This window comes from Pieris rapae, chromosome 17 (assembly GCF_905147795.1).
Source record: "Pieris rapae chromosome 17, ilPieRapa1.1, whole genome shotgun sequence".
Taxonomy (NCBI): Eukaryota; Metazoa; Arthropoda; class Insecta; order Lepidoptera; family Pieridae; genus Pieris; species Pieris rapae.
In genome coordinates, this window is record NC_059525.1 from 39,433 (window position 1) to 58,543 (window position 19,111).

The following is a 19,111-nucleotide window of genomic DNA, read 5'->3' on the forward strand; positions in this document are numbered from 1 at the left end:
TTATGTCATAGTTCAAACATAGATAATATTATAAATCTTAAGACTTGAGAATCAACGATCAAAGATAGTCCGAAATCCCAATCTGCACTACATATAATTGATGATAGGATTTACAATCGGATTCCTATTGTAAATGTGAATGTAGATTTTCTCGATGGTTAACAGTAATCACTAATCACCTATCACAGGTGATTTTTCGTCGTGTTCTCCCTAATGCAAAAATATAATAAGATGCATAGACTGGTGACCACTTTTTATTCAGAGTTGAACTGAATAATTTAGAATATAAAGTACCAATGTAAGATGGAGATAAATTTTCGTTTGATATTTAGTGATGTGTCTCAAACCTATGTCATATCTGGTTCTAACCTGTTAAGTAATCTGTGATAAGAAAATACGTATTACGTTATTATGTACCAACTGCCAACTTACCAAGTACCAACTATAATACAAAGAAGTTCAAAGAAGGAATAGCAAATAATAGCAATAGTCAATATGTTCAAGTTACTAATAATTTAATTAATCATTTATCATGGTGTTCATACAAATATCTTTGTAAAATGCTAATAATCTAGAGAAAATTACAAAAATGTAAAATTATTATGGCGTTTAAATTTCACATTAGCTTCAATGCATTTTTCAGGTTTCGTACGGGACTCCAAAGACTTTAATTCCTATTAGATTTTAAAAAATCCATTACCTTAAAAAATGGCTCATATAACAGTATGTTCAGCTGCAAAACTGACGCGACTAGCACCAGGGTCTCTGAAAATATTGGCTGTGCCTTTGCGGCGAAGTATAACTGCAAGCGTTTTACACAACAGCAAACATGAGAGATCTAACAAACATAAGAAATATGCGTATGCTGCTACTTCCATTGGCTTAGCCTTGCTGGCTGGATCGCACATATATAATGGTAGAGAATACAATTATTTTCAAGATATTATAATTTATTTAAGTACCTGTACCATCAATAATTATTTTGATGTCATTCAATTTTTCAGAAAAAAAGTTTTTTAAAGCGGCTCAACTTGGAAACATTCCTGAACTTCAAAAGTGAGTCGAAAGTTCTAATGAAATAAATTTATTAATTTACTTGATGGATAGAAAGGTATTTCTTAACCAGTTTACATGAGTAATAATAAATACTGGATAATATAGAAATAGAAATGGCACTACACAGCAAAGAGATCATCATGCAATTCAGAATATGTTAGTCTTAATGATGAAAACCACTATCTAGATATTTGTATTTGTACAACAAAAATTGTGCTAAATGATGAACTTCTAATCATTCACTAATTTCAAATTAGTGATATTAAAAAATTTATATAAATTGATAGTTATGCTTTGATTTCTTATAAAGTTGTAAATATTTAGAAGTTATTGGCAAGTGTTCTTAGTCCTGCAATATTTTTTTGCTTGACTATAGCAGTCTATTTTCATTGATTGAGTCTCGTTTAAACAATTTATGGTTGTAACAAATAATCTACTGTTCATTTGGATCTGTTTTACCTCTGTACCTCCATTATACCATCTCATAAAATCTAAGATATTATCTAATAAATAATTCAATCACTTCATGAGGCCCTCCATTCTTAGACTGTCATATATAATCTTTCTTTTGGAAGACCGTTTGATTAGGATGTGTTGCCTTTTTCAATTTAAAAAATAAGTGCATGCTCAGTTTTTCTTACCGGCGTACCTGTATGTCGAAAAGTATAAATGGTTCGACACTAGCCGCCACAATAATCAACAGCTGGGTTAATCAATTGTGGGAAAGGTGGTAGATCTGATATCAAGGTATTTAAAGGGCTTAAAGCTGAGTAGATATTTAAGGATTCGACATGCAGATTTTCTGACAAGATTAATTTGATGCAGACGGAATTTACATATCCGACCATAAAAGGAACTTCTGTAGGAAAACAAGTAGGATGGTAATATTTTCGCTTATTCGTCGTCGTTAATCGTCTGCAAAAACATTCGCATAAATGTCGTTTATTTTTTCTATTACATGGGGTGCTCCATTACCTCCAGTAATGTTCTTACTTACGTACTATATGTCCTTTTTCAGATTATGAATTAAAACTCGACCAAACAATAAAAATAGGTAAAAAAACTTTTTAAGCTAAACGGTTTTATGTTAAACATACATTGCAATGTTTAAGATAAATGTACTAAAAACCAAAAAATAATAAAATACATATATACAGTCGTGGGAATTATAAACATATGCATAGACTAAAAATAAAACCATGGGGAATTTCCATGAACAAGAAAATAGTAAGTAATTTCCTCACCGTCTGCGGGCCAACTGCCTACTTTAACAACGAATTAAACGATTCTTCTATCGCACATTAAGTCGATAATTTGTAGACAATTGACGTGCCCCACGGTTTTATTTTAGTCTAGTCTATGCATATGTTTATAATTCCCACGACTGTATTTATTTTATTATTTTTTGGTTTTTAGTACATTTATCTTAAACATTGCAATGTATGTTTAACATAAAACCGTTTAACTTAAAAAGTTTTTTTACCTATTTTTATTTTCTAGTTTTTAGTTTTTATTTCGCATTCTGTTTAATTCATTTAGTGCTTCATTATTGCAAGGTTTCTTGCCTGTTATTTATAGTACATTGTATTCTGCTTGTTGAGCCCTTTCATTTGATACCCATATTGATGGGATTGATAAAACCTACGTTATCCGCCATTTTGTAGCGGCTGCCATCTTGGATTTCATTTTTTTATAGTATATTGTATTCTGCTTGTTGAGCCCTTTCATTTGATACCCATATTGATGGGATTAATAAAACATAAATTATCCGCCATTTTGTAGCGGCGGCCATCATGAATTTATAATGATAATGAATAAACATAATTGTATTGTCACCAAAATCCAAAGTGTATACAAAATTTGAGATTAATCGGTTGACAGGAAGCGGGTGAAATTTGAATTACTAAATTTGAAAAAAGAATAAAACAAACGGGGTGAGCTAAATAAAACCGTTTAAAAAACGAATAAGCTGCTATTGTTACAACAACAACAAACAAACGCCTTATCTTTAAATTCGTCGACATTTGTATTTTCTACATTTTTTTAAAGATCTGCACTGTAAACATTACTTTCTTTTTGTTTTTCTGCTAAATTAAACAATTACTTTTTTGATCTGGGCATGATTCTTATACATGAAAAAAAAAACAAATTTTACTGAATAGGCACAGTAAATAATTTTGAATACAATTATACATATAAAAGAAAGAAATTCACAAAAATTTAATTGTCTTTTTGTTCTGAAAATTCCATTGATGATGTGCGAGACATTAAATTGTGTGCGGAGAAATGCTTTAAATGTATAATTTAAATGCCTAATAAGTAAAGTATGCCAGCATCTGTCTATACCCTCTGAATAAATCTTACGAAAGAGGCAATCACCTCGTTGAACTAAGAAAACTTGAATGGGCAATAATGTACTTCCTTAGTTGGTTCATCCTGGCATCATTTAGGATATATTTGTTTGAAATTAGGAATGTTTAGCCTAAGGACTCGCGAAGCGGTTTTCCCCTGCGCCCGCAGATATTTATGTAAAAAATTAAAGCACATTTTGCACAATCAAGCATGGTTTGACTTTCTACAAAACTCTGGTCTCGTGAGTTTTGAAAATAAAACTCCATTCCGACACAGCGGCGTGCGCGTATAAAAACCGCTTCTTGAGTCCTTAGCCTTAAGCTCCTTATGACGATAAGGTAGTTCACTTTTTAAATATTATCAATAGATTATCACCATGGCTTCCTACCTTTATTCTTAATTGGCTTCTCGCCTAGTACAGTCCTGGGGCCTCCTTTTAATTTTTCGACTTCTTTGGATAGCGGACCGTACTAGGATAGAAGCCATACATAATCTTTACAGGCAGGTTGCGGCTGCAAAAGACAGCGGATATGCCGGAGCCGGTAACGAAGGTCCAGCGGATCGGCGGCACTCACTGGGTTGGACGGCGCTCATGGTGGCCGCCGCCAACGACCACTCGACCGCCGTCAAAGAGCTGCTGAAACTGGGCGCCAAACCCGACTCGCGCGAACAATACGCCGGGGCTTCGGCCACCGCCGCTTCGACGGGCCTGCACCCACTGGAGGTCTTACAGAGGAGAGAAGATGAATTCTGCGGGTCGATGAATGCGAGGGCCTCCTTCTTGGGGTGGACGGCCCTGCATTACGCCGCGCTGTCGGACTCTACTGCGTCTGCAGAGGCTCTGTTAGAAGCCGGAGCCGATCCCACGGTGCGCGACCACGCCGGCCGTCGCGCTCTGCACTACGCCCGAGACCCTTCGCCGACGCGCGACGTCATCGTCGAGCACGCGCGCCGCTGGGAGGAGGCCGCCGCCGCCGCCGCGGCCGAAGAGCGGCGCCGGTTTCCACTCGAACAGCGCCTCAAGCAGTTCATCGTGGGTCAGCAGGCGGCCATCGAGACGGTCGCCGCCGCCGTCCGGCGGAAGGAGAACGGCTGGGCGGACGAGGACCACCCTCTCGTGTTCCTTTTCCTCGGTAGCTCCGGCATCGGTAAAACGGAGCTGGCCAAGCAGCTGGCGCGGTACATGCACAGGGATGACCCCGCGGCGTTCATTCGGCTGGACATGTCGGAGTACCAAGAGAAGCACGAGGTGGCCAAACTCATCGGCGCGCCGCCAGGCTACGTGGGCCACGAGGAGGGCGGTCAGTTGACGAGGGCCCTCGCCCGGCGCGCCGATGCCGTCGTGCTCTTCGACGAGGTCGACAAGGCCCACCCCGACGTTCTCACCGTGCTGCTGCAGCTCTTCGACGAGGGTCGCCTGACGGACGGCAAGGGCAAGTTGATCGAGTGCAAGAATGCCATCTTCGTGATGACGTCGAACCTGGCCGCGGACGAGATCGCCCAGTACGGCCTGCAGCTGCGCCGCGAGCAGGAGGCGCTCCGGGCGCAGAGGATGAGAGCCCGCGCCGCGCAAGGCGAGGCCACCACCCGTAATTGGCTCAAGTCTTTTGATAGGGTCCTTTTGAGAATGTAGCTTCACGTGAGCGACGACGCGAAAGAGAAAGCCGAAATAACACAAAAACATTTCCCATAGACGAGCGTTTATTGTTAGTTCTCATATCACACTTTCTTACAGCCGTGCGGGCCGAGGAGGGCCCCGAGCGATCCCCGGAGGTGTCGCGGCAGTTCAAGGACGAGGTGGTGCGTCCCATCCTGAAGAAGCACTTCGGGCGCGACGAATTCCTCGGCCGGATCAACGAGATCGTTTACTTCCTGCCTTTCTCGCGCCAGGAGTTGCTCACGCTGGTGCAGCGCGAGCTGGCGCGGTGGGCCGACAAGGCGCGAGTGCGCCACCAGCTGGAGCTGCGATGGGAAGGCGGCGCGCTGGGCGCTCTGGCCGACGGCTACGACGTGCACTACGGCGCGCGCTCCATCACGCACGAGGTGGAACGCCGCGTCGTCAACATGATCGCCCTGGCCGCGGAACGCGGCGCTCTCGCCAAGGGCTCCGCCGTGCTGCTGCTCGAGGCCGACGGCCGCCTGGCGCTGGCCGTGCGCCCGCCGGCCGCCCGCGACTTCCGCCGCCTCGACCTGGACGCCCTCTGAACGCTAAGGGGGACGCGGGGAACCAGGCGCAGGAAGAAATCAAAAGGCCACTTCGACTCGTGGTGCTCGCTTTATTACAAATATGATGTATAAGGAACTATAAACAACATCTTACAAAATATAACTCGACTCGAGCGACGACTCCGCAGAGTGCGCCGTCAGTTGCGAGGACGCCCCGGACTCGTGTGCGTAATATATCTCGTAAAGTTAGTGTCGCTCGTGCCGCGGACTAAGAACTGGTTTTGCTAAATGAAATGCTAAACGCTAAGCGCCTTAAATACTCTATTCGTCTAATGACTACGTTTAGTCGTTTATTCAGGATATTCACTTGAAAGGCACGAGGCTGAATACGACCGCTCCTGCAAACAAGTCGTCAGCGAAACTTTAACGAGAAGCGAACGAGAGCTTCTCTAGTGTACCCGTAATATTTAATTTCGTATATTTCGGAAAACACTTTGGAACACATACTTTTCAACTCTAATTATTTTTAACCTACTTAACCGTCTAGTTGGTGTTCGGTGGCGTCGTGCTCGGTTAATATTTCTACGCTCGACACTTTAAAATAAACGGTATCGTAACCCACACTTTTAATTGTTTTTCGGAGTCTGGGACATTTCTACTGGAAATGATCATCGCACGGACGTGATCAGAGCCAGCCGGCGGAGTGATGCGGCGCGTGGCCGTGCAGCGGCGTGACGCCGGCGAGCCGAGCCAGCGCCGCGCAGCGTCCGCACGACTCGGTCCCCGTATCGGCTTCCCTCGCTCCGTTCACCCTCGCCGACTCGCCCCCGCCGCTGTCGTACCCGCACTGCCCGCATTTGTCCTGCAAGAATCGACGTTTCGATCACGAGAAACGATCCCTTCGCGCCGCCGCCGGCGGATCGTCGTCGTCACCTTGAGAGCGTCGTCCTCGAGGCTGGCGAGTAGCGGCTCCCGGCTGCCTCCCTTCGTCGCGGCCTCGTCGGGTGCGACCGGTTGCTGCGGACGTGCAACTGGAGGCGCGGCTCGAGGGGCGGGGGGCGCTCGCGCCGGGACTGAGCTCGCGCGCTGGAGCGCTTCCATCCCGCCGTCCGCCTGACGTCGCGAGTCGCCAAACTTTTTGCGCTTGCACTTCAGCGCTGCCAGAGCGCTCAACGGATGCGACGGTCTGCCGCGGGGCGCTCGTTCGGGACTCCGCTGCGAGTCGCTGCCCGAGTCGGACCTCTCGCTACCGCTAAAATACGTTTTTACTGATAAATATACTGCTCTTTAACCCCACCCGCAGTTTTATTTTTTACCGACGTAATTTCACCTTCATTATTTACTGGGATTTCATAAAACACAAAAGAAATTACTCGTACATCGAAGTAGTCCGAGTAATCGCATCGAAGTAGTCAAAAAGGCAAACAAATGCAAAATTGCTAGGTAATCTAGTGTTCGCGGCGCTGTTCGGGGCAGTTCTGCAATATTAGCAATAATTTGATTTCAAAATATTATTTTTTAAATATCGTGAAAAACAACGTGCGAGGTCCGAGTTACCTCGGCGAGGGTCCCGCGTGGTCACAGACGGAGTCCTCGGAGCGCGACCGACCGATGAGACGTGAAACTCGGGCAGCTCGCGCCGCCTCGATGATGGTCCCCCAGCGGCGTTTGTGGTGCGGTGGCTTGCGTGGGGCGGGCCCTCCCGGGCCGTCGGACAGACTGGACTGGCTCGTGCGCAGGCGCCCGCCGAGTAGAGCCGACAGAGAACCGTGATGACCGCCGCCGTGCGCCCCGCCGTGGTCGTGGTGTAACGACGCGAAGAACTCGTCCACCGGAGCTAGCGAACCTCCCGCTATGTTGAATCCTTTCATCAGCCGACGCTCCTTCTGCCGGTTCTTTTTACCGCCTCCGCCTCCTGTGACCGATAGATACGACAGTTCAGCGACGAGTCGCTTCGGCGGTCGGTCGGCGAGAAAAGGGGTCGGGAAAGAGCGAAGATCGGAAAGTTTCGGGGCGACAGACGAGGAAGAGGAGAGTAGTGCAAAGAAGAAGAGAAGCGAAAGAGCACCTGGCGCACCGGCGTTAGCGGTGGACGTGTTCATGCCCGAGTTGCGCAGGATTTCAACGAGCTCGCAGCGAAAGGCGCTCACGTCCTGCTTGATCTCGTTGACGTCGTCCTCGGTGACGCCGCCGCACTCGGCGCGTCGCTGCTGCACCGTCACGTAGCGACGCACCAAGTTGCGCATGATCGCCTGCAGACGAAAAAATTTTTTTACATTTACGGTTGGAACCTGTCGCAGCCGCTAGCTTAATAAGCCGTTCAATCAAGGGCCTTGCCCTTTAACTTAACGGCACCGCTTAACTAGCGGCCTGAAAGATATTCAGCTGAGCGTTTACACCAACATCTAATACACTGGCTGACTGTAGCTTAGGCCATACGTGAGAGAATAGAGTGATCTGACATAAAAAAAAAATTCAGTTCTTCACAGCTGAAGTCACATTATTATTATTGTCACTACACTCTTTCATTGAACTTGTTGTTTTTAACTAAAATTTGGAAAACACCATCAAATTTGTTGTTTGCCTTTATGGGGACGAATTATCAGTTTTAAGAGTTTTCTTTCGAGTTTGAGGCTGTTAATAGGCTAGGCAAGTAATTAAACGTCATTGATACATGTCATTTGCGTAGCTGTTTGATCAACTGCCTGAATATGTCTTAGGCCGCTTTAGTTAAGAGGCTAGGCGACATATTCAATCGAATTGCATCATTAGAAAGAACATAAAGACGTCCTCACCTGGTATCTGAACTCGCGTTCGGTCGTCTGCTTGGCTTTCCTCTGAAAGGAACATAGACGGATTTAGCGGCGGAATTAATAATATCTGTAAACGACAAACTTTTATACCAACCATCATCTCACAATTTACTAAAAAAATAAAACCATTAAAAAAGGAGCAAATTCAATTCTACACCAACAAGTAATTGCCATATTATCTAAAACTTTCGAAATAATTTTTCATGCCATATGTAATAAAACTAACAATTTGATTTAGAAAAGAACAAACAAATTACTGACTGCTTAAAGGGCTATATTTCAGGAAAGAATAATAATTCTATTTGTGGAAAATTCAGTCGAAGTAAATAGGATAGTTGTACGAGCCAAGGCTGTAGGTACATTCTGCTCACTCAGGCTTTCTTAGTTTTATAAGCGTGAATTATTCATTGGCCCGTTCGAGTCGGATAGACCGCGATCCCATTGCAAAACTTAGATTTTTCCACGACATTTCTATATCATATTTTTGTAAATAAATAATTATTACGTACTCGTATAGTGCGCATGTGCTCGCGCTTGGCCCGCGCGTGGCCGCAGAGGCGTCGCTGTAGCCAGCGCCAAGCGTACAGCGCGGACTTGGGTGAAGGAAGGACGTTGAAAGGCGGAGGCGCGGTGCCTCCTTCTTCGAAATAGCTGATCCACAATTTGCTGCGAGCGAACTTCCACTCCACGTCCGCGCGCTCCTGTACCCATTGTATGTACAACATATAATATATATATATGTACATATAAAACGTGGCTAGTTCTAATTTCGTATTAAACATCGAGAATTACGTACGGAAATAAGCTGATACGAGTGATTCATCATGGCGATGAGCAGGTTGAGCAGCACGATAACGTTGATGACAGCATAGGTGCCGAACATGAGCATGCCCCAGAAACGCGTGAAGATCTTGATACCGTCCAGTTCAAACGAGTCCAGGTCCACGAGTCCGAAAGCCGCCCAGAACAGAGTCTGCATCGTCTCGAACAAGCTGTCGGCACACTCAGTTATGAGACAACTGCATACACTGCGCTATCGCAGTACCCGCACACACTTACTTTGCGAATCTTCTCCAAACTACGCAGGCGTCGGGGTCCTGAGGAGCAGTCGAGTTGGTAGGGGCGTGAGCGCCGGCCGACGGACAGCGCTTCTTCTCCATGTCCGCGTAATACCAAAGTAGTTGGTTAAGGCCTGGAAGGATTTCCTTATAGATCTCAATCGTGATTCGTCCCAAATCTGGCGATTTATGGTAAAGAGTAGGTAGATATAATGTAAAGTTAATGACAGCACTAACCACACGAGAAGGCAAATATTACGAGAATGTCGAGCACGAAGAATTTGAGTATGTCGAGCACCATTCGGCTGAGTGACACTTGGAGCGGGCCGAGGTGGGGATTGACGCTGAAGATGTACACCAACTTGAGGCTGCTGAAGATGTTAGCGGCGGAAAACAGACCCTCAGACAACAGCATGGGGTCCCAGGCGTCCCACTTCTCGCGCGGCTGATTCCATTGCAGGCCCAAGTGCATCTCGCGCCGCACCTACAAAAGATACGCACATGAGCAGTCGGGGCCAGTCTCGGAGCCGGTTCCGTTTCGCTTCCACTCACCTGGAAGTGAGAGACGACGCGCAGTGCGACGGTGGCCACGTACAGTGAGTTGGTGACGAAGTCGATCACGTTCCACATGTCGTGCACGTACTCGCGCAGCCCCATGTCCCAAAGTTGCTTTACTTCACTCCAGATCAGTCCTGCGTGGACGTCGGACCGATATCATGTATAATAATAATAGGTCATAAATAGAACATTAAAAAAAAAGTGTGCGTTGTCTCAAAATTAACTAAAACAATGAAAACCAGCCATATTATTCATATATATAATATCTTCATTTATTTACTTTTAGTAGGTACATATGGCGGACGCGCATGGCAATTTTTACATTCCTATTATAACTTTTGAAAAAATAAAAACAGTTCCGTGGACCGTTTCCAGGCTAGGTTCGATCATCAAGAAGAAAATTAAAAAACATGGAAAAGTAAAAATTAAAAATAAATTAGTTGTTAATTAATTAATTACTATTAATTGCAGCAGGCTTATGATGGCAGAGGTTGTTTTTAAACGGTTTTATTTAGCTCACCCCGTTTGTTTTATTCTTGGGTCAAATTTAGTAATTCAAATTTCACCCTCTTCCGGTCAACCGATTAATCTGAAATTTTGTATACACTTTGGATTTTGGTGACGATACAATTATGTTTATTCATTATTATTATAAATTCAAGATGGCCGCCTACAAAATGGCGGATAACGTAGGTTTTATCAATCCCATCAATATGGGTATCAAATGAAAGGGCTCAACAAGCAGAATACAATATACTATAAATATAACGGGCAAGAAACCTTGCAATAATGAAGCACTAAATGAATTAAACAGAATGCGAAATAAAAACTAAAAACTAGAAAATAAAAATAGGTAAAAAAACTTCGATAATTTGTAAACAATTGACGTGCCCCACGGTTTTTTTTAGTCTAGTCTATGCATATGTTTATAATTCCCACGACTGTATCTATTTTGTTATTTTTTGGTTTTTAGTACATTTATCTTAAACATTGCAATGTATGTTTAATATAAAACTGTTTAACTCAAAAAGTTTTTTTACCTATTTTTATTATAAGTTCATGATATTGAAATCAGCTTATAAAAAATTGTTTCATCTAAATAACAGATGAGGGTATATTTTTATAATCCCGGATCTTAGACTATATTTTTTAACTAGAGGGTTTATTTTTTGTGTCATTTTTAATGTGAAGTAGTATAATACAACTTGATTCAATTTAGATTGTTATAATTCTAAGAAATACATCGTTTTTTTGTTTAGTTTTATTTAGCCAAAATACAAATTTTTTCTTTTCTGTTGATTTTGTAGTTATTTCTGTGAACAGTTAAAAAATTAAAATATGTATCTATCTCTTATTACAAATTCATGAAAAATTAATTAGGAAAAAAAGAAAAATGATTATTTTCTTTTTCTTAATTAATGGTAATTCAAACAAAAAAAACGCACGTTTTAATTTTTTTCATGCTGGATTTGTTTAAGTAGCGTTTAATTCGAATAATAAATTATATATAATGTTAAGATATAGTTAATATCTAAATATTATATTTAGTTAATATATAAAAATAATTATAATTATTCGTGTCTTTTGTGCTCGCACTTTACTTTGATATCACTCTAATCGACTATTGTTATGAAATGTGTACATGTTCACCCGTTTCTTGTAAAATTTAATTACACGTCCTTCTCTGCCTGTTGTCATTCTACGTTTATTTATGTAACGACTCGAGAAATTACAAATAGATTACTATGGAATCCACATTTCTCTGGTGACATCTAAAAACAAGTTGCCAAACGTACAAAATTAATTGATATAATATGTATTATCGTTTGCATTTAAGATTTAAAATCATGTTGATTGCCCCAACATTTTAACTAAATTTAAACTTCGTGGGGACACGAACTTTCAGACACCCCAGGCCCTCCTTTCCAAAGAACGCGTTTTGCTAAATCTTACCGATGCCCAAATTCTGTTCAACGAGCTAGATCTGAATATCCAGAGTATTCTGTAATTTTAATTGTTTTGTTTTATATTATCTCAACGCGTATGTCATGTTTGCCTATAAGCTCCAGTTCAAACAATACCTACGAGTATGTATTACTCAAAACTAAGAGAGTTTCTTGCCAGTTCTTGCCCACTCTACGCCCATGACTTGCGAACTGGTAGAAAATATTAATTTATAATCAATTTAACATCTATGATAGATATTTGACGTATTGGCAACTATTGTGTGGATCTTAAATGTGATTTACTTGCATTCTTCAATGTCTGTTTTGTATGGTAAGGTTTAAGATTTTACTGACATAATTAGAGCAGAGTTTCTATAGGTTTTCCTCAATTTTCTGAAGCCTACAAATGTGTTTTCTTTATCGTAGTTTAGATTTAAAAGTAAAGCTCACCGCTGACCCAGGCCAGGATGAGCCACTCGACGAGCGTGGGTGGCGAGCCGCGTCGGGAAACGGGCGCGTCCGCCGGCCCACCGCCGAAGATGCCCGCCGTCGTCTCTATGCGCTGCGACGCCAAGATCAGCAAGACTGCAGCCACCGCGATAAGTTAGCTTTTTGCTTACAGTTCGAAACGCGGTCGAAAAAAGATGTGAAGAAGGTGAAAGTACTGACATAGAAACATGAAGTAGCTAGCGGAGTGGCAAAGGAACTTGATGAAGGGCTTGCGTAGCATGCGGCCGGCCGTGGAGTGCGGTGCGGCCAGGTAGGCCAGCGAGTACAGCGGGAACATGGCGCCGATGCGCACCATCTCAGCGGCCTGCAGCACCATGTTTTTACGGCGGAAGCCCGGCACTGATTCGTACCAGATGGAAGCCAACAGCTGCTGCACGTTAGGGTGCGCCACGAACTGCAACATACCGCTTGGGGTAAGGGATCGCTTTCGAAACGAAACGAGTCGTCGAGTCTCGCTATTCAAACCACTAGCTACATCCTTCTAGGTCTGGTTTGTTTTATGATCTATTTGGAGTTCAAATCTGCGACCTCAAGGATGAGAGTCTCAAGATAATACCATTAGGCTAGCTACTATGTCAACATTGCTCGTTCGTCTAGACATCACCTTTTTCTGGCGCAGTTTGATGGCGAGTTTGAGCCGCGACAGTCGCATTCGCTCTGGAGCACCCGGCTCGAGCAGTGGCGGTGGCTGTGGGCAACCCTTCTCGTGGTTGAGCAGCACTTGGAGCTCGTGTGAGGTGCGCGTGTGGTCCAGCAACGCCGTGGCAAACTCTTGGCATTGACCACGGAGTTCCTGGTACTCGGTCTTGAACTCGTGCTCCAGCGCCGATAGCCGCCGCAGCTCCCACGACAGCTCAAACGCGGTGAGGATTGGGTCCTTGGATGAGAGTGCGATGAGGGACGGCGAAGCGAGCGCGCGATAAGCGTTGATCCGCGAGCGCGAGTGGCGCAGGGAGTCTTCGCGCCGTGACCGCACGCACTCATCGCAGCCGCAGCGAACGTCGTGCGGTGCCGGCAAACGCGCGCCGCGGTCCAGTAGCAGCTTGATGATCTCGTAGCTGTCACGATGTGCCGCCAGCGTCAGTGGCGTTATGTCCGACGTGAACGTTGCCGTCTCCGGCGGGAGAGCCTCCCAACTCTGTGGTGTGTAGCGATAGTAGTAAAAAAATGCTATACGGCTGGTAGACGTGGATTGTCAAAATTAATATGTGCCTAATGGTGCTACTGTGATAACAACTGTCCGCGTCTGACCCGCCGCTTAATAAAGTTTAACAAAAAAAAATAGTATAATTTTAATTATTTCTATGACTTTATTTTTGATTACAAATTTGATTGTTTATGTATGTGTTACTGTGCAGCAGTAAAATAAATTACAATATTGCATTTTCTGAAACAGTTACTCTCCCTACATAACAAAATTCCTGTGCTGGTGACGAAATTTGTCCAATTTTTCTATTATTCATCAAAAAAAAAAAACATAAAAATTATATCTTCGTTAGTTTTATCAAATCTTGAATAGGTACAACTTGACACTCTCACAAGTATAGTTGAAACAGTGAAATTAGGCTGACTTAGTTTTAGAAAGCTGCCCAAATGAATGGCAGATCGGCCGCGACGCCACTCGATTCTCGATTATAAACAGCACCGACAAAACTCACATGCGGCTCTCCTTCCTTGCGTGTACGTTCCTCGTGGTCGAGCAGCGCCTCGACGGCCTCGACGAACTCCTCCGAGATGGCGTGCAGCAACGCGTCGCGCGTTTCGACACCAAACTCGAGAAGCAGCTCGACCATCTCTAGGTTCTCGTTGTCGATGGCCATAAGCAGCGCACTGCGGCCCAGCGGATCGACACAATCCACGTTGATGTGCCCGGTGTCGCGCGCGCGCTGCAGCACCCGGCGCGTCCCGGCCACGTCGCCGCGCTCCACGCCGAGCAGATACTTCTTCTCCTCCAACGATAGCACGGCCATCTCCTGGTGCGGCCGCACCACGTTGTCCTCCTCCGTCATGCCATGGATGCTGTGTCTCTGTCACGATGCACGCCCGAAACTCGTTAAAATCGAGATACACATTAACATTAAATAGGGCAGTTTGATCTCTATTTATAATGCCCGATAGATTTGATAAACACGAGGCGGTAATGAACCAACCTGTTGTTATTTTTCATTATTTATATTACAGAAATAGACGCATTCCGACAACATGCAGCTCGGCCGACGAGGTTCAAGCGCTCACGGGTGACCTGGACGGAACGCACTCAGCGTTCCGTCCGCGGCCATCGGAATACATCCAGAAATGCATTTTAGATGACATAATTAAATACAAATCTCTTTCGTAGGACTAAATAAAAAATTGAAGAGACTTTTGCATACTGAATTCAAAGTGATAAATTACATTGATATAGTTCTGAGTGCCAGCGAAAGGCGGCTAAGGTGCAAGGCCCGCTCTTAATTTGACAGATTTCGACTAAATAATAGCGAGAACTGCAATGACACCCTACCTTGACCTTGGTGTCGAGAGGACGCGGCCCGGGCGCCAGCAAGGTGCCCAGTTCCACCCGGCACGTGGAGGGCCGCCGCTCGCCGCTACCGGCCGACATCTCGGAGCCGCTCTCTGCACAGACAAAGCGTCACTCACTCACTGCGCTGCGCCCGCCCAAGCCTCGCGCTCCGCTCCCCGCACTCACCGACCCCGTCGCCGCGCGCGCCATCCTGCGACCGGTCCGAGAACTGAAACCACCCAAGCGTACTATCGTCACTCGGATGTTTGCAGTAAATGTAGCGTAAATGGCCGTCTAGTTCTTTATATTAATATATTATTAGGGTGCGTCCACATCTGGCGAATGTGCCGCGAATGTGCAGCTCGCTAGCCGTTTGCGAGCTGCGTCCGTGCTGACACGGCAATGGTTTGGTGCGCCTCTATACAGTAACTCATGTAAGGTATGAGGCGTGCGCGAGGCGCTCAATTCTTCCGCTTACAGTTCCGTTTACTGCCTCAGTTCTTTCAAATATGTCAGACAAAACTAGAACTTTTAATATAATTGCTGCATTATTAGCGTTGGTGGTAAAATAGTATAAGACGGAGTGGAAAGACGCGAGACACTAGCGCGCGGGCCTTGCGCTGACTGCGTACGGCGCTTAGGTTGTGAGCGAAATGCATGCGGGGGGGGGGGCGCAGAGACGCCGCATGAACAAAAATGCAAAGTGCACATTCGCGGCATATTCGCCAGATGTCGATACACCCTTAGATCGATTATCTAGATCGGGTCCGGTTCTTTAAAAAATGCTAGCGCTGAACCTGTACGCGGCGCACGCGTCGCGCGGCGATCTGCCGCGAGTGCCGGCGCAGGGCCTCCAGCGTGTGTGAAATCTGGTCCGACAGCGCTCCTTCTCCGCCTTCAGCCGAAGAATCTGCGTCACAAACATGAAGTCTCGAACCATGCTTTACGTGATATTAGAATAGTCAACATGTCAAATTTTTATTGTAATCAAATTTCATAATTATTACCTACTTAGGTTTGCGTGGAAGAGATCACTTAGTAGCGGTGAAGCCGATCGTTGCACACGTTTTTCTTACACTATCGCTAATATTATTATTTAACTGTTGTGCAATAAAGTGTAAATAAAGAAATTACCTAAACTAAATTATTGAGTTTCTAAGTACTTATGTATTCTAATTCGTATTATGAAAGATAATAGGCGGATGAGGTAGAATTCGTAAAAAGCAGATGCCCAACGCGGAACAAGACTTTTTATGACTTACGATCGCATTGAACTCAATGACTCACTTGAGCCCAAACAAACGGAGCATACAACAGATACTTCTTAGCTAAAATTTCATTTCAACATTTCATTACAAACTGTCGCACAGATTTAGACTCGGCTCATTAGTTTCACATTATATATGCATTTGTGAAGATTTAATATTTAACTTTTTTGCATCCTATTTTCATACTTTATTTAATTGAAAAAGATTTTAACAGTCAACCGTTTCTTATTTACAGGCATCTCGTTGAGGAATAAGACGTCTTAACTCACCGACTGCAGATTACATCGGTGGGAACTTGCATTGTGCCAAATAATATGTGGACGCGGTACACGTGGTGTTGGCTGAAGCGCGGCGCTAAAACGACGACTACAAGGCGCCGCGCTCACCGCGCACTGCCGCCCTCGCCGCGCTCTGCCGCCCTCCGCCGCCGCCCTATGCTAGGGCGGACGAACGATATCGATAACGTAACGCAAGCTGCTCGAATTTTATAATTTAACATAAGGTTTAAAAATTTCCTCACGTTACTTGGTAAGTGTATAGTCTTCATCCATTTCCACTACGTCTTATATTATTTTAGACTCTTTTTATAAGCATGTAACACAAAGCTACTTAGAGACGAAACTATTTTCATTTCATATTTTAATCGACTACTGACACAAGTCGGTCTAGATATAAGTAAATATAACGCAAAACTATTACAACTACTCACGTTATGTGAGTATCGATAATTATTCGCCGCGCGAGAGACACCGCTCATGAAAATGGCGCAGCTACGAGCCATCCGCCTCGACACTTATTTAATCGCTACTTGCTGAATTATGGCGTTCCGGAATCCCAAGAAATCTCTATCATAAGCAAGAGTACTGTCATTGTTTCACTTTGAGTTTATGAAGCTTCCAATAGTTCAAAACACAGTGGGTCAGGACGTGGGTTTTAATGTTGCCTCTTAGTTATTACTCTTATTTTACACTTTAGTTATTATTTTGTATATCTACTGAATGTATTGAAATCGTGTCTACCGTAGTAATGTTAGTCTTTAGGCAGGGGTAAATAGCTAGAGAATCTTATACTTAAGAATAAAATAATAATTTACACCGAATTACTGAAGGAACTAGTGAATTACAGTACCGTTTAGATAAAACAGCATTCACATCGTTTAGTTTCTAATAGAGACGTCAATAAAGGCGGGGCCGTGTTGCAGAAGCTATTTCTGCCCTGCTTAGACGTGTCACTGTTTTCGAGGATCGATTGGGTTATATATGCAGTAGCTGGCATGGCTGGTCTCGTGAGATGTTTGAAAAGCTACGGTTTCACCGGAGAACAAATATTGCTTAGCAAACAAAACAAAGCGCGTGACTACAAGGTTTACAGATTAAAATGATCCGTTATATATGTTTTTTTAGTTTAATGTAATTCGTTGAAAGCGATAGCACTGCTGGAAAAACAACTGGACGATACGCAGCTGGCTCCCAATGGCGAGTGGCGAGTGGTGAGTGGCAAGCGAGCGGGGCCGGCACATGTCGCCGGAACACAGGAGTCGGCAACTAAAAATACGTCCGTTAATAATAATATCACGAATCTTTAGGCTAACGATTTATTTACCTAAATAAAGCTGTTTCAAAATTGTAATATTATGCTTACATTAAATATAACCTGTAATCAATTAGTCAGCCTATGTAATAATTGTGGCAACTGGACTCGATGACCACACCTCTGTATAAATTCCACTTGAGGTATCGATTATACAAATGTGTTGCGTATATATAATATCGGCATGTAGGTATATCTACTAACGCAGCCGCCTAACACGCTTTTATATATCGTAACAGACAAGATTATCTATACCTCAGTAACATAAAGAGGAACGATTTTTATTTTCCCTGGAAGATAGCCTGCGATAATCTGCTGGCGTTACATAGGCAAGACATAATGCAAGTTGCAAGAAAAATATGTATATTTGCATGGGTGATGGGATATTTTTTCATGTGACTAAGTGACTGTTACTTGGCAGCCCTTACTAAAATCTCTAACTCAACTTTTTTATATTTTTGTTTTCTTTTAAGAATCTTGACAATAAAACAGACATTTTGTATTAAAACCAGAAAAAATTGGAACGAAAATGCAGTCGGCAACGGGAGCGTAGCGTGCATAGGTATTATGGCCCAAACATTACTTTTTTACAATCTTGCCTGTTATTGAACAGTCATAATTTAATTAATTAAATAGTCACAAATTTTCCGAGTTCGTTACTAAAAGCTGTATACTCTACATTAAATATATTATGTAGGCTCTTAGTGCTAATAGAGTATAAAGATAAACAGTTGTTTAAAACAAATTACAATTAAACAGCGTTATTTAATGGCTCTCTTTGATTTCAAGTTTACGAGAAGGTGCCGTCATCAAGATAAAGCGCAGATTTCTGGCGCAAATAGTCACTCGCTGTTTCAACAATGCTCGTCTCATTTCACTTGTTATTATTGTATAGAGTGAATAATATATTGAAACGTAGAGCCGTTAATAGCAGTGGTTTATCTGGAGATGGCTACCTCATTCTTAAATAGGTGATTTTCGTCGTAAATTGACGTATATTTGTGACGAATAATAAAATACGCTGATGCGTATTTGGGTGATCCCAACCTTATCTAAATTTGTTATTATCTCGTTTAAACGTATGTTTTTTGCAAATTAAGTATGATGCTTACAAATGTTCATTTTATTAAACAGGAAAGTCAGTGAGTTGCTTTCCTTGGAACATATATATGGAACTTGGAACATACACAGGCAGACTGCATTGAAGAAATCAGCTTCGACGATCGTGCTTTGTCAAAATGACAAAAATTTAAAGCAATATCTGTAGGACAATGATTACTTAATGACTAAGTAA

The 19,111-nt window shown here is 43.5% G+C and overlaps 2 protein-coding genes across 5 annotated transcripts; one reads left to right on the top strand and one right to left on the bottom strand.

The window, feature by feature from the left end:
• Positions 1-130: 130 nt before the first annotated feature.
• On the top strand, positions 131-5,621 carry LOC110998366 (caseinolytic peptidase B protein homolog). 4 transcript variants are annotated; one of them, XM_022266970.2, is made up of 5 exons: positions 131-298; positions 644-916; positions 1,005-1,056; positions 3,910-4,997; positions 5,144-5,621. In XM_022266970.2, exons 2-5 carry the CDS (start codon positions 709-711, stop codon positions 5,611-5,613), a joined length of 1,818 nt encoding a protein of 605 aa, XP_022122662.2. In that variant the 5' UTR covers positions 131-298; positions 644-708; the 3' UTR covers positions 5,614-5,621. The 4 variants fall into 4 exon arrangements, with proteins under 4 accessions (XP_022122662.2, XP_022122664.2, XP_022122661.2 ...); XM_022266969.2 differs by lacking the exon at positions 131-298 and adding an exon at positions 341-503; XM_022266972.2 differs by lacking the exon at positions 131-298 and having other exon boundaries at positions 339-916; positions 3,910-4,982.
• Positions 5,622-5,664: 43 nt separating this feature from the next.
• LOC110998365 (transient receptor potential-gamma protein) lies at positions 5,665-16,628 on the bottom strand. Its single transcript, XM_022266963.2, has 18 exons — positions 16,497-16,628; positions 15,757-15,869; positions 15,146-15,188; positions 14,960-15,072; positions 14,118-14,486; positions 13,064-13,597; positions 12,619-12,853; positions 12,400-12,534; positions 9,998-10,137; positions 9,683-9,929; positions 9,447-9,579; positions 9,184-9,379; positions 8,897-9,088; positions 8,370-8,411; positions 7,643-7,826; positions 7,132-7,489; positions 6,508-6,826; positions 5,665-6,436 (listed from the first exon to the last, which is right to left on the bottom strand). Exons 4-18 carry the CDS (start codon positions 15,056-15,058, stop codon positions 6,260-6,262), a joined length of 3,360 nt encoding a protein of 1,119 aa, XP_022122655.1. The 5' UTR covers positions 15,059-15,072; positions 15,146-15,188; positions 15,757-15,869; positions 16,497-16,628; the 3' UTR covers positions 5,665-6,259.
• Positions 16,629-19,111: the final 2,483 nt, after the last annotated feature.

Bases quoted from the DNA above. Each gene is read 5' to 3' on its own strand.
- LOC110998366 (XM_022266970.2), top strand. From the start codon at position 709: ATGGCTCATATAACAGTATGTTCAGCTGCAAAACTGACGCGACTAGCA. The intron at 917-1,004 runs GTAGAGAATACA...TCAATTTTTCAG, and splicing joins TGGATCGCACATATATAATG to AAAAAAAGTTTTTTAAAGCG. The intron at 1,057-3,909 runs GTGAGTCGAAAG...TAATCTTTACAG, and splicing joins AACATTCCTGAACTTCAAAA to GCAGGTTGCGGCTGCAAAAG.
- LOC110998365 (XM_022266963.2), bottom strand. From the start codon at position 15,058: ATGTCGGCCGGTAGCGGCGAGCGGCGGCCCTCCACGTGCCGGGTGGAA. The intron at 9,580-9,682 runs GTTAGTGCTGTC...AAATCCTTCCAG, and splicing joins AATATTTGCCTTCTCGTGTG to GCCTTAACCAACTACTTTGG. The intron at 6,437-6,507 runs GTGACGACGACG...CGATTCTTGCAG, and splicing joins TCGAGGACGACGCTCTCAAG to GACAAATGCGGGCAGTGCGG.